Source organism: Priapulus caudatus, unplaced genomic scaffold, assembly GCF_000485595.1.
Source record: "Priapulus caudatus unplaced genomic scaffold, Priapulus_caudatus-5.0.1 Scaffold1121, whole genome shotgun sequence".
NCBI lineage: Eukaryota > Metazoa > Priapulida > Priapulimorpha > Priapulimorphida > Priapulidae > Priapulus > Priapulus caudatus.
Window position 1 is genome coordinate 60860 of NW_014578182.1, and position 12570 is coordinate 73429.

The window sequence follows — 12570 nt, forward strand, 5'->3', positions numbered from 1 at the left end:
AAGACCGTGCCCGGCAGCCGTCGGATATTTTCCAAGTGTCGTTCGCTCAGTGATCCGAAGCTAGGAGAATTAGGCTAGTTCGAATATATACAGCTCTAACGAATCGCTTAACAATAACATCGCTAAAACATCGCGAACATCAGCTTAACATCGCGAAATTGCTTGACATTTCTAAACAAATGTAGAATGCTTTAGATCACGTAGTACACTGTTTACTTGAGAACTCACCGAAAATTAAAAACTGCCGGGCATTTAGGAAATCGAAGACCGTGCCCGGCAGCCGTCGGATATTTTCTAAGTGTTGATTGCGAGTTCGTTCGCTCGGTGATCCGAAGCTAGGAGAATGGGGCTAGTTTGAATATATATACAGCTCTAAGGAAAATCGCTTGACATTTCTAAACAAATGTAGAATACTTTGGATCACGTAGTACACTGTTTACTTGAGAAATCACCGAAAATTAAAAACTGCCGGGCATTTAGGAAATCGAAGACCGTGCCCGGCTGCCCGGCATATAGCCACTTCGTTAATTATAACCTTGTTTTTGGTATACTTGTAACACAACTGTAATCTGCTCGATGAGCTATTTGATACTGCCATAGTTTTATTTCTGGCTCTGAACAACTGATCTAATCCACAGGCAATTGGAACGTCTCAATAAAAAAAGGTAAATAAACACGAAATGTATTTACTACCAAAGTCTTAATGTTTTTCTACTCTATTTTGCCTATTATTGTCGATAACTTACTGTAAATGCCGTTCAAATGCTCATCTGCAACTCACAAGTACACTGCATGCACGCCCTGTGCACAAACAACAAGAATAAAAGAGAATCAAGAAGCAAGAAGATCTTTTATTCTTGTTGTTTGTGCACAGGGCATGTGTGCGGTGTACTTGTGTGTTGCAGATGAGCATTTGAACGGCATTTACAGCAAGTTATCGACAATAATAGGCGAAATAGAGTAGAGAAACATTAAGACTGGTACTGGTAGTAAATAGTAAATACATTTCGTGTTTATTAAAAAAAATTTTTTATTGAGACGTACCTTCCAAGTGCCTAATCTGTGAATGTACGTGAGAGTCATATATATGCTTTCTTGAGGCTGTTTAATTACGAGGCTCTTTTTTTCATCCAGCTATTGGGGGAAAGTAAGAAAATTGTAAGAAAACGTAAGAAAAGCTCACGATTAGCGATTCAAACACGCATAGAGAATGGCAACAATGCATTATGATATATCACTGTTTTATAGAATTAAACTGCACATTCTGTATGAATTGTGCATGCAGAAAGATACATGACCCAGCGGATACCGTATGCTATGCAACGGCATACCACCGCAACTGTATCAGGCTGTACAAGCAATACTACTCTTAATGGTTTCGGGAGTATTGTAGAAATGTCTCGTTGCAGTTCAATGCTACAGAATTTTGTGTATCGTTAATGATGAAAATGGAACATTCACCAAAATGATATTTTAATGTACCACATGGATTAACATTGTGCTTTAGTCTGTTTAGCTCTTGCATGACACTAACTAGTTGCATCGTGTACAATAATAATACCACTGTTGTCTAATGTACATTGGCTCCTGAAGTCATCGATAAAGCATTAATGCTGGGATGTATCAGGGTAATGGTTCATGACCGTCAAAGGGAGACAGTGAGGATTTGTAGGGTAGCCACATGAGGAATCTACTATAACCCTATACATAGACAAATGGTTGATATCTGTGTTGGTTTTCCACAAAGTAGGATTATGTGCATACGTACAAATACTCCTCGTCTAATTATACAAGTTGTAGTTCTGTAAGAAGCTGTTGCTGAGTATAGAAGAAGCCACCCCTCAGCGGAGCAATATAGCCATTACACTCATGGCTCTTACTCTGCCCAGACTGTGTGACGTGTCAGTTGCAAATTACAGAACCGTTTATACTACTCAGAGGTGGAAGTGGTGGGCAATAATTGATGTCCAAAGGCAAAAGCCGACACAAGGTGTAACTCATCCCAGAGGAGTGCGTCACTCTGTTAGAATCATTGTACACAAGGATTAAGCTCATTTCTTATTTGGAATTAAAGCTTGTAGGATTTTGGGACGTCGTAACTACTGAGCAATCTGCTAGTGGTGCTAGTGCTAGCTAGAGTGCTAGCGAGAGTGCTAGTGCTGAGCACCTGGTACTGGTAGTGGTTTCTATAGTGTGTATAAGCAAATAAGCATCACAATCCAAGTTTGTACAATACCATTTACACATGTGACAATAATTAATACGGCATCCACTAGACAATTAAGCAAGTTCACACGTTTAAGGAAAACTTAACAATAACTACTCTTTTGCAAAGTAAGCGTTGGCTGCCTAGGTTATTCTACTGTGGAAGAATAGGTAGGTAGCCGTCAGCCATGTCCAGGCTACGAAATGGTTACCAATTTTTAAGCATGCACAGTCGAACAGTGAAATTGACTTATTAGAAGAATTCAACTATTGTTATGCGAGAGAGAGAGAGGTGGGGCAGATGCAGACACGTATGAGGGAGGAGGGACAGAGGGAGGTAGTGAGGAATGGAGAGAGGGAGGAAGGAGGCAAACGAACAGAGGGAGGCAGGGGAGGGATGGGGTAGGAAGAGGGACAGTGCATCCACAGTGCCTTCAATTTTATGATGTTGGTGACTGAATCATAGACATACTAAAAGACATCAAAAAACAGGGACATTGTTACGAAGTTCCCCCTCATACACAGCAGGCCTGGCCAGCTTTTCAAAAAGGGGGGTGGCCTGACACACTCAGAGGCGTAGCCAGCTAAAAAAAGGTGGGGGGTTCTTATTACTACAGCAGTGGAACTTATCTATACTGTACTATCGAAACATAGGAGCTAGCGGCAAAGCCGGCAGCGATAGAGCCGTTAAGTGCGTAGCACCTGAAGGGGGGTCTTGCATGGGGATCTCTTTTAGAAATTGTTTGAAAATTTAATGGCTCCAGGTACGATTTCCCAGCACTTTGAAATAGTATTTTTAGACATGAACTAACGGTTTTTGAGTAACTTTTCACCACATAACTGACTTCTGGACCCGATTTCATGATAAAATCAGTTTAAATCCCTAAATCTCAATTTAGCTGTCATTGATTTGTATAAAAGCTTAAATTTAAACTAATTTAGTGACTCTCACTTTGACCCGGTTTGATAAGGTTAATTTTATGGAAATAAATAATAACTTTACACAATGCTAAATTAATTGTTTCTCACTGTATTATCACAATACTGTGGGAATGATACGTGTACGTGTACTGCATAATTATCTTGTAATTAATGAGTCTTATAATGAGCTTCTAGGAACTAGTTTTCATTGTGATTAGAAGCGTAGATAATTAGGGGTGTTCCAGGACTTTTTTATTTTGTACGTATCTGGCAGTGTGAAAACTCTTACGTCTGACACTCGTGTTAGTGCGCAGTCTCGTAATCAGACCATTTCAAGGACTGATTGTTACATTGTGACAACGTGTCCTACCCACGCCTCGTGTAGTTTGTTCGTTACTGTCTGCAATCTGTTGACCTTTGCTTTTTAATTATGCAGAACTGCATGGTCATCCGAACTGGACTTGTGTACGTATATGTTTGTATCCACTATCCACCCAGTAAAATAATAATATTATGGCTATATAGTGCATGGTGAATGAATGTGCTGCATAATGCTGCAAAGCAATCAATAATGAGGATCGACGGGACTTTTCATTTATGCTAATTTTGTTAATTTGTCTTAACCACCACCGGTATTTGGAATACGAAATAGGGTTAAAAAAAGTATACATTTGAGCGGAACTCCCGATCCCACGGGGGGGTTCGTCCGAACCCCCTGGCTACGCCCCTGTGACAGGAGTAGGGCTACTTTGCGCACATCACGACCGCGAGGTCCCTCACGGCCTGGGTCCAGGGTCCGCTTTAAAAGGCCCTGGAAGCTCAGGGGTTTTAGATGTTCTGTGGTGCAATCTGAGCCTTGTTTTGGAGCATTTTTGCACACAATTTATGACCAAATATTTCGGAAATAATTTTGGTTGAGTCATGAGTGATGAGTCAATCATGAATTACTCATGAATTCCCGGGGGTAAACTCTGGAAAAAAGGGGGGTGCGACCGCACCCATCGCACCCCCCCCCCTTTGGACGGCACAGTTTGCATTTCACAATAGATCAATAGTAAATATCAATATGATATATCGATAACTTATCTTGGCTCGATCCACTTGTTTTAGTTAGTTTGCAGTGAAAATCCTGTGTGTTTGACTTTATTGCATTTGTATTTAAATACAATACGGTTTATTGTTTGTAAATGATTCAGTTTTTGAAGTCGATTCTTTGTAATTTAGTTGTAAACATATATATCAAGTAATCAACTTAGTTTGATAATATTCCAAAACTATTGCAACAGTGATGAGCATAGGCCCCCTACAGTTATTACTTTCGTTAGTAGTTGCAGCAATAGCGATAGTGTTGCAATAGTCAAAAGCTACTCCAAAGTCCAATAGTCAACCCTATAATATGATGTGAATTTTAATGTATTGCCTACCATGCTCTTTTATCAACAGAGTGTTGTCTCACTACGTTATCAACTAAACATTTAGCATATACTGTACAGAGTGAAATCTATCGACCCGAGTTGCAACGTAGCTATAGACATTGAGCAGCAAAGTTTCCACAAGCAGAATTATGTTATGATTAAATCTATGTAATTTGCATGCATAGACACGTTGAACACAATTTTGTGTTGACTGGTAGTGACATCTGGGTCCGGGCGGTGGCTAAGGCTGATAGGGTCTATGTCCCCCAGGGTACTGCCGGAACGTACCCTGGTAACTATCTAGCTGATATGGTTAGAGTTAGTGTTAGGGTTAGGGTTAGAGTTAGGGTTAGGGTTGGGGAGTAGGCGTAGGCGACTCCCTAGACTCGTTAGTGGAGTAGGCGAGGTACGGTCCTGCATATTAGATAGTACTAGTAGTATTTAGTACCAGGGTACGTTCCGGTATACCGGACCGTACCCAGGGTACGTTCCGGCAGTACCCTGGGGGACATAGACCCTATCAGCGTGGCTAAGGATCTAGCTAGGAGGAGATTCACGAAGGAGTTGGTCCACATGGCGAGAGTTCCATGTAGGAAGAAGTACAGGTGGGCCCGTTTGGGATGAAGCCCATTAGGGAGAAGGTCCCTGTGAACGCAGGTTCACGTAGGAGGACATCAATGTAGTAAGATGTTTAGGTGTGAGGACGTTCGTGTGGGAGCAGGTCCACGTCGGAGCAAGTCCGCGTGGGAGACAGAAAGCTTGTTGTAGGTAGTCAAGATAGAAGGTCGAGGTGGGAGAGGCTCCATGTGGGAGGCGGTACACATGCAGAGAGGTCCATTTGGGAGAGCCCCCATGTGGGAGAAGATCCACGTGCAAAGAGGTCCAGGTTGGGGAGGAGACTTAATTGGAAAGATGTTTGTGTGAGCATACTGTGTGTCCATAGTTTGTCTATATCCTGGGAAATCCTCATTCATTCTAGGTTGCCCAGGAGCTTGACTGTGCACCAGCAGGAACGCTCGTCGTCCGATGGACGAAGGCAGCCGCAGGCAACCAACTGCAACTCTAGACACCACCGATGAACAGCCGCGCGGTAGCGGCAACACAACCTGGATGGATGCCCTCCTCATGAAGCTTCGCAAGCGACGCGGCAAGTCCGACTCACCGGATGATTCCTCGCGGGATCCGGACGACCCCTCCGCCGAGCACACGCTTCCCCGCGCCGTCCTCAGAAGCTCCGAGCGCACGCACCTCCCCAAGTGGGGGTCGCTGACCGCCCCACTCAAGACGGGCAGCACCGTTGAGCAGGTGGCGCCGGCGGTCGCGCACGGCGGAAGCGTACGCGCAAAGCGGCTCATGAAAGAGCTGCGCAACCTGCAGCAGTGGGGCGAGCAGGGCATCTTCTCCGTCGAGCTGGTCGACGACAGCCTGTACGAGTGGTGCGTGCGCGTGCGCGGCCTCGACCCGGACTCGGCGATCGCGCGCGACATGCGCGTGCACGCCGTCGCCAGCATCCAGCTCGGCCTCACCTTCCCGGAGAACTTCCCGTTCGCGCCGCCCTTCATGCGTGTCGTCGCGCCGCGCATCCGCAACGGCTTCGTGCTCGACGATGGCGCCATCTGCATGGAGCTGCTGACGCCGCGCGGCTGGTCGAGCGCGTACACGGTCGAGGCGATCGTCGTGCAGTTTGCGGCGAGCCTCGCGAAGGGAGACGGCCGCCTCGAGGAGAAGAAGACGCGCAAGCCTTACAGCCGCCGCGCCGCCGAGAGTGCGTTCCGCAGTCTGCTGAAGATCCACGACAAGTATGGCTGGGTGACGCCGCCTGCATCCGACGGCTGAATAACAGGTGGCGCTACTAGCTTTGGATAGTTGGCGCTACCGATTTTGGATGGGTTAGTGTTGAACAGGGTCGCGCCGGTAGAGGTCACGAGCTGGTGTCCTTCAGCATGACACCGGTGATGCCAAATGCATCAGATGGGTGATATCGGGAGTGTAATGACGATGGAGCGACCAGCATCATACGGGTTGGTGTTAGAAATGTGGCACTACTAGCTGCAAAGCTAGAGGTAATGATTAGACAGGTGGCATTGCTAGCACTGTATGAGTGGCACTGCTGGTTACGTTGTAAGTGCCACTAGTAGCATTGTTTGTTGGCGCCAACTACATGCCGTAAGTACTGCTGGCAGCATGAATAGGTGGCAGTGCAACATCAGCATTCACAGTTGAAGCAGGCAGCATTAAAATAAATTTTGCCAATTTTGGAATTTTTTTACTACTTACATATATATATGCACGTAGTGTTCTTGCTACAGTGTAACAATCTCATGAGAATTCGTGTTTATCATGTTAGTAAACGAAACAAAAAGGAATGAGAACATCTTCTTTTTTTAATCGTAATTACCCACTTCCTACTTTTAGGACGTGTTTATAACATTAAAGATTTTAAATTGATGGCCGTGGTTTGTGTTTCTGTTTGATTACAGCATTTAACAGGTTTCATTTAATTAATCGATTTTGAGGAAAACTCGGATGCAATAGATGTAGATAGTGGTAGCCTGGTGCCATTATAGTCACTGCCTGCTATAATGCGTTATTAGCTCTTTCTATTATTTGTTTGCGACATCAGGGTTGTGCTAGTTTCTATCTGTTTGCGAATCGTACTTTCAGATTAAAGGGCATAAAGGCCTGGCGACCATAGCAAGTGGGCAGAATTTAGGGCTAACTATAGATAATCTACGGTGCACGTCATGACATGCATTGTTACTAAGTCTATATACAATGTGATTAAAATGTGTTTATGGGCAATTTCAACATGTAGGCAACGTGGTAGCAGTCACTTCCTTTTGTTTTCATCCTCAGGTTCAGTATTACTTCAGAGATTTCCAAAGGTTTGGTCGTTTGGTCAGTGCAATCGGAATGAAAACTATTTATGACCTTGTAAGCTTTGCGTGCAGGAACATATTATCTTTCCTGAGTACCCTATAAAGCTATGATAGACTAAAACATCTGTACAGGGTATGTGTTTCTACACATTTTGTTCGACATGAATTATTTTGATGATAATATTATAATAAAACGACAGTTTTATTATAATGTACCAATGAATCATAGCTTACACTAGGGTTAAAACAACAACAAAATAGTGCATTAAAAATGTCGGGTTCGTATCTTCGAGATATACCATATATGTAAATAATGGATTATGAAAGATATATTAGATATATTATTAGAGCGACAATGTAATTATATTGTGTATATCAGAGTAGAATTTCATGACATGTATAATTGTGACATTCCAAAATGTATTTGATGTAATAACTGGCGTGACCTCTGATATCTAGAATGTGTGCATATATATATATATATATACCGATAATTAAATGCCGAAAGAGTTGCAGAGATTGTGAAGCTGTATAATAACACGTTTCAAAAATTGTCTGGCGCCTGACGTTGCCGAAAATTTCAATTTAATGGAAATAATGATATCCTGTTGGTCAAAAGAGGTATATATATATATATATATATAATGTTAGTGACGTGAAGAACTTCTATACTCGGTGTTTAACATGTACTATGTGTGACATTGAGATAACATTATTTGCTTAATATAATTACAGGTTTTATTTACGTCGATCCCGATTCATTGCGAATACATGTTTTTGTAATACATTTTTTATTGCATCATAGATATAGTCAGATGTGTGCAATGCAAGCAGACGGGATGTTTTCCTTTGAGGATATTTATACGGTACCGAGATTATTACCGAAATATTAATACCTCCGAGATTACTACGTAGATCGAAGCCTCTTATAAAGGGGCACGTGATTAACAGACCTTTGTAAAATGATATTACCATACTTAAGTCCGGTTCAGTCCACCTACTTCAAACTAACCATGGTCTGAGCCATATAGCGAGTGGAGTAAATTACCCCTCGGTACTATACATTGTCTGTGCTCGCAGAAATATCGGCTGACACTCACACACATGGCGTTCCAGAATGTGAAATTGCTATGATGTGTAGTACGTCGTAGGTCGGCAAGGCACGGTATGTGGTTGGTTACTGTTCCCGCGCACGTGTAGGGTTCACGGCTGGCTTCTTCCGATAACCGAACATTCCGAGAGAAGTTCCCCGCATGTATAGTGACAAGAACCGCACATAGACACTTCCCGCCTGCCTCGTTGCGGGGAAAGAATTTAATCAAGTTACGCTAGAGGAATTTCCTGTGAAATAAAGCTCGAGATGTTATTGTAAGCGAATTCTCACTGTAAAGTCGATCGCGCTGGCATGTTTGGAGCATGTAGGAGGGAGAGTCGCGCGGAGTTTGGGAGACGTTCGGTATCGGCGCACGGGCTGACAATCCCACAGTCGTCTTTCTGCGATTTACCGCCTTCTGCGAATTACACCGCCTTCGTCCTTAATCCCAATCTGTATAATTTCGTTAGTGTACCTTGGGTGAGGATGAAAGTCGTCTCGATTTATGAAATGTCTGATTGATAGAAATTTTGCTACAAGACATAGGGAGAACAGCCGTCTCACGCGATGTGAAGATATGAGATTAAAGGCAGGAGAATTTAGAGGAGCGTTATTTATTAATGTCGAGATCTACTGCGCTAAATTTACTTGTATCTAGCTAATGTGACAGCCGGTTATACCGCGGCGAGATCAATCTACGTATACTTTGTTCTAACTGACATATGTGTACAGTCATTGTACCTTGTCGTTTCATTCCATGATTTCGACAAATAAAGTGATTTCATGTAGAAATACTCCACATTCGTTATATTGGGAATTTTCTTCAATCGTAATAATCATAAATAATGTCTTTTAATAGAAAAAAACTCCGCTGATTATGCCTTCCTACTCTTCGTGCGCTTTGTAATTACCTCGATCCTGTCTGCCGCCACATTTATATTGCCCCCTTTCTCCTCCACCTCGTGCCCCCCATCCAACTCAACCATATTTCCCCCTATTTCCTCTGTCCCTATATCCAATCTTTCGTTAGCCCCAGTGGCCATGCCACCCCCCCTGTTGATCCGAAAGTATAAAAAAAGAAGAAGAATTGTTTTACTAGAAAGAGAATTGTCGTAGTCAGAATGAAGGCTGTACGTGTACTCAAAAGTGCCTCAAATACCATCTCCTGCGATCTACATTTTCAAATTTTTCTGGGGGAGGACCCCCATACCCCCCGCCTTTTTGCATGGCGCCCGAAACAAAGATTGCAGAGCTGAGACGTGGGGGAGCGTACGGTGTGAAGAGGCAGGCGGAGGAACCATTAAAATTTTAAGACATCCATTACTTTGCGCAGTTCGCCGTTTTTGGGCCCCCCTATTAAAAAATCCTGGCTACGCCACTGGTTAGCCCTCACCATTTTGTGGTGTCCTACTCCTTACTTTCCGCTATGTACCCTATCCATTATATGGCTTTCTTTATCCAGCTTTTATTGCTCGAGTTCATTTACTCCTCTTTCACTCACTTATTTCGATCGCTCGATGTAATATATATGTAGACATAAATTGAATTTTTATGCTTTCAGATACTTATGTTATGCTTGTATTACTTATGAGGGAAGTATCATGTAAAAGGTGACTGAATTAAATAGCAAGTAAGCATGCGTATTTCATCTTATAATTATGAATATTGATTCCTTACATAACTTGGTATTTATTCAGCACTATACATTGTGTCAATGAATTATATGCGATGTTTGCAATCATTTTGCTTTGTTTTCTTTCTGCTTGGCATTGACATATACAGGGGCGTGTACAGGATTTGTACCAGGGGGGGGGGTCTAACCGTAACCCAAACTTGCGAGCACGCGAATGGGGGGTCCCTCCCCCAGAAATTTTTTGAAATTAGACCCCCTTAGATGCGTTTTCTGCGCGAGCAGGGGGGTGGGGGTCCGGACCCCCTGGACCCCCCCCCTGTACACGCCCCTGATATAGTCTACATTTAATGGTCTGTATCGTATATACGTTTCTCGTTTTGAAACAGATTTATCCAGCCCGAAGTTAGAAATGAAGGATCATGATGCCCTCGTCCGCTCCCACCCTCTCCAAATTCCCCAACCCTTCAGGCTGCCTTCCCGATCTCTCCTTACTCATCATTTGTCGCTATTCATCTTGTCTCGATTTTCCAATTACCACGGCTTTGAATTTGTACTCGGCAACAGTCTGATTACTGTATCTGGTGGGATTCGGTCTCTTAATCAAAAGAAAGAGGAAACCCACTCAGGCACTCTCTGCATCTCTGCTGATAGCGTGCGTATCGGAGTCTTCTTAGCAACTGTTGTCATGACGACGTGTACAGGTGTCGTCAAATAATTTCGAAATTATGAACGAAGTAGCTTTCCTGATCGTAGGAGTACACTAGCAAGTGTTAATGTACTCCTGCATGATTATGGTTAAAAAAAATCGGTTATTATATTTTATACTTTATTTTTTACATCTTTTATACGACTATTATTATCTGGCAGATCCGGTACGATGCGTGCTAATACGTTTGCCGAGTGAAATTGGTAATATCTGTGAAACCAAACAGCTGTTTGTGAAGAACCAAACACCACGTCATTAATAACATGCAGGGTGCACGAGCACTACATATATTCATTTAATGTATGTCTACGCATGTGGCTAGATGGGCATTGATCTCAGCTTTCGCTTGTTATGTAAACATCGATATAGTTATGACAGTTATCGATATAAATGTGCTTACGTTACTTTCGGCGTCGTTCGTTCAAATTGCGTTATATATCTGTGGACCATACAGCATGTGAGTGAAGAAATGGGTACCCCGCGATGGCACGCATCGTCCGCATCATCATCATCATCATCATCATCATCATCATCATCATCATCATCATCATCATCATCATCATCATCAATCACCAGCCTTATATGCTGGTGTTTTTACCCATGCTTATGCGAAGTCACCTGAAGAACCACCTGTTATATAGCTACTGCCCCGAAGAGCGAGCGACCCTGACCCAGTTAGCCTGAATGTCGCTCTGCATTACATACCTACAATCTTCTTTCTTCCTTTGACTCGCCCCTGCTCTCGCCACTCACCTCCCTCTTTTCCACCTTCCATGTTATTGTACAGCACGCATGCACGAAAGCTAGCCGTCGCTTAATTCGCTCTCGCTCTCTATATAACGTGCGGCCATTCAGTGGCGTAGTTAGGGGGGGGGGTAATGGGGCCATGGCCCCCCTGTTGATCCGAAAGTGAAAAAAAAGAAGAAGAAGAATTGTTCTACTAAAAAGAGAATTGTCGTAGTCAGAATGAAGGCTGTACATGTACTCAAAAGTGCCTCAAATACCATCTCCTGCGATCTACATTTTAAAAATTTTCTGGGGGAGGACCCCAAGAACCCCCGCCTGTTTTTCACCCCCATCCTTGAAATCCTGAATCGGCCACTGAACAGTTACATATCTAGCAGAGAACAACGAACAAAAATGTCGCCTGTTTGCACGGCGCCCAAAACAAAGATTGCAGAGCTGAGAGGTGGGGGGGGGGAGCGTAGGGTGTGGAGAGGGAGGCGGAGGAACCATTAAAATATTAAGTCATCCACTATTTTGCGCAGTTCGCTGTTTTTAGCCCCTCCTGTTAAAAAATCCTGGTTACGCCACTGCGGCCATTCTATATACGTCTCTCGATCTTTCTTTCATCTCTGATCTTCTATTCTCCCTCTCCCTCTCACTTACTCGCTCCATCGCGCGCGCTCTCTCTCGACCCTGTTCTCTCTTTCGTGCTCTCCGTCTCCTATGCACCATTATGACATTCGGGTGAGAGATGGTCAACCGCATTGTTCTTACCTCAAAATAGGTGCGCATAATTATACGTTGTTGCATCATATATTTAGCTAGAAGCTCGCTGGCCTTGGTATGAACATACTGTGTTTCTAATAGCAGAGAACTAATATTCTAACTATCGATCAATGCCGCGATACGCGAGGCTTCGCCTAGCTGCCGATTTAACTTTAAATGGGAGATTTCAAGATGTTTTTCATGCGCGAGGATTTTCTATTTCTCTT

The 12570-nt window shown here is 43.4% G+C and overlaps 1 protein-coding gene across 3 annotated transcripts in view; it reads left to right on the forward strand.

The window, feature by feature from the left end:
• Window positions 1-9312, forward strand: part of LOC106815465 (ubiquitin-conjugating enzyme E2Q-like protein 1) — a 12491-nt gene extending 3179 nt beyond the window's left edge. For all 3 annotated transcript variants that reach the window (XM_014819927.1, XM_014819926.1, XM_014819928.1), the window contains exon 2: window positions 5521-9312. In XM_014819927.1, the coding sequence (XP_014675413.1) occupies window positions 5568-6377 (810 nt within the window). In that variant the 5' untranslated portion in view covers window positions 5521-5567 and the 3' untranslated portion in view covers window positions 6378-9312. The remainder of the gene's footprint in view (window positions 1-5520) is intronic.
• Window positions 9313-12570: the final 3258 nt, after the last annotated feature.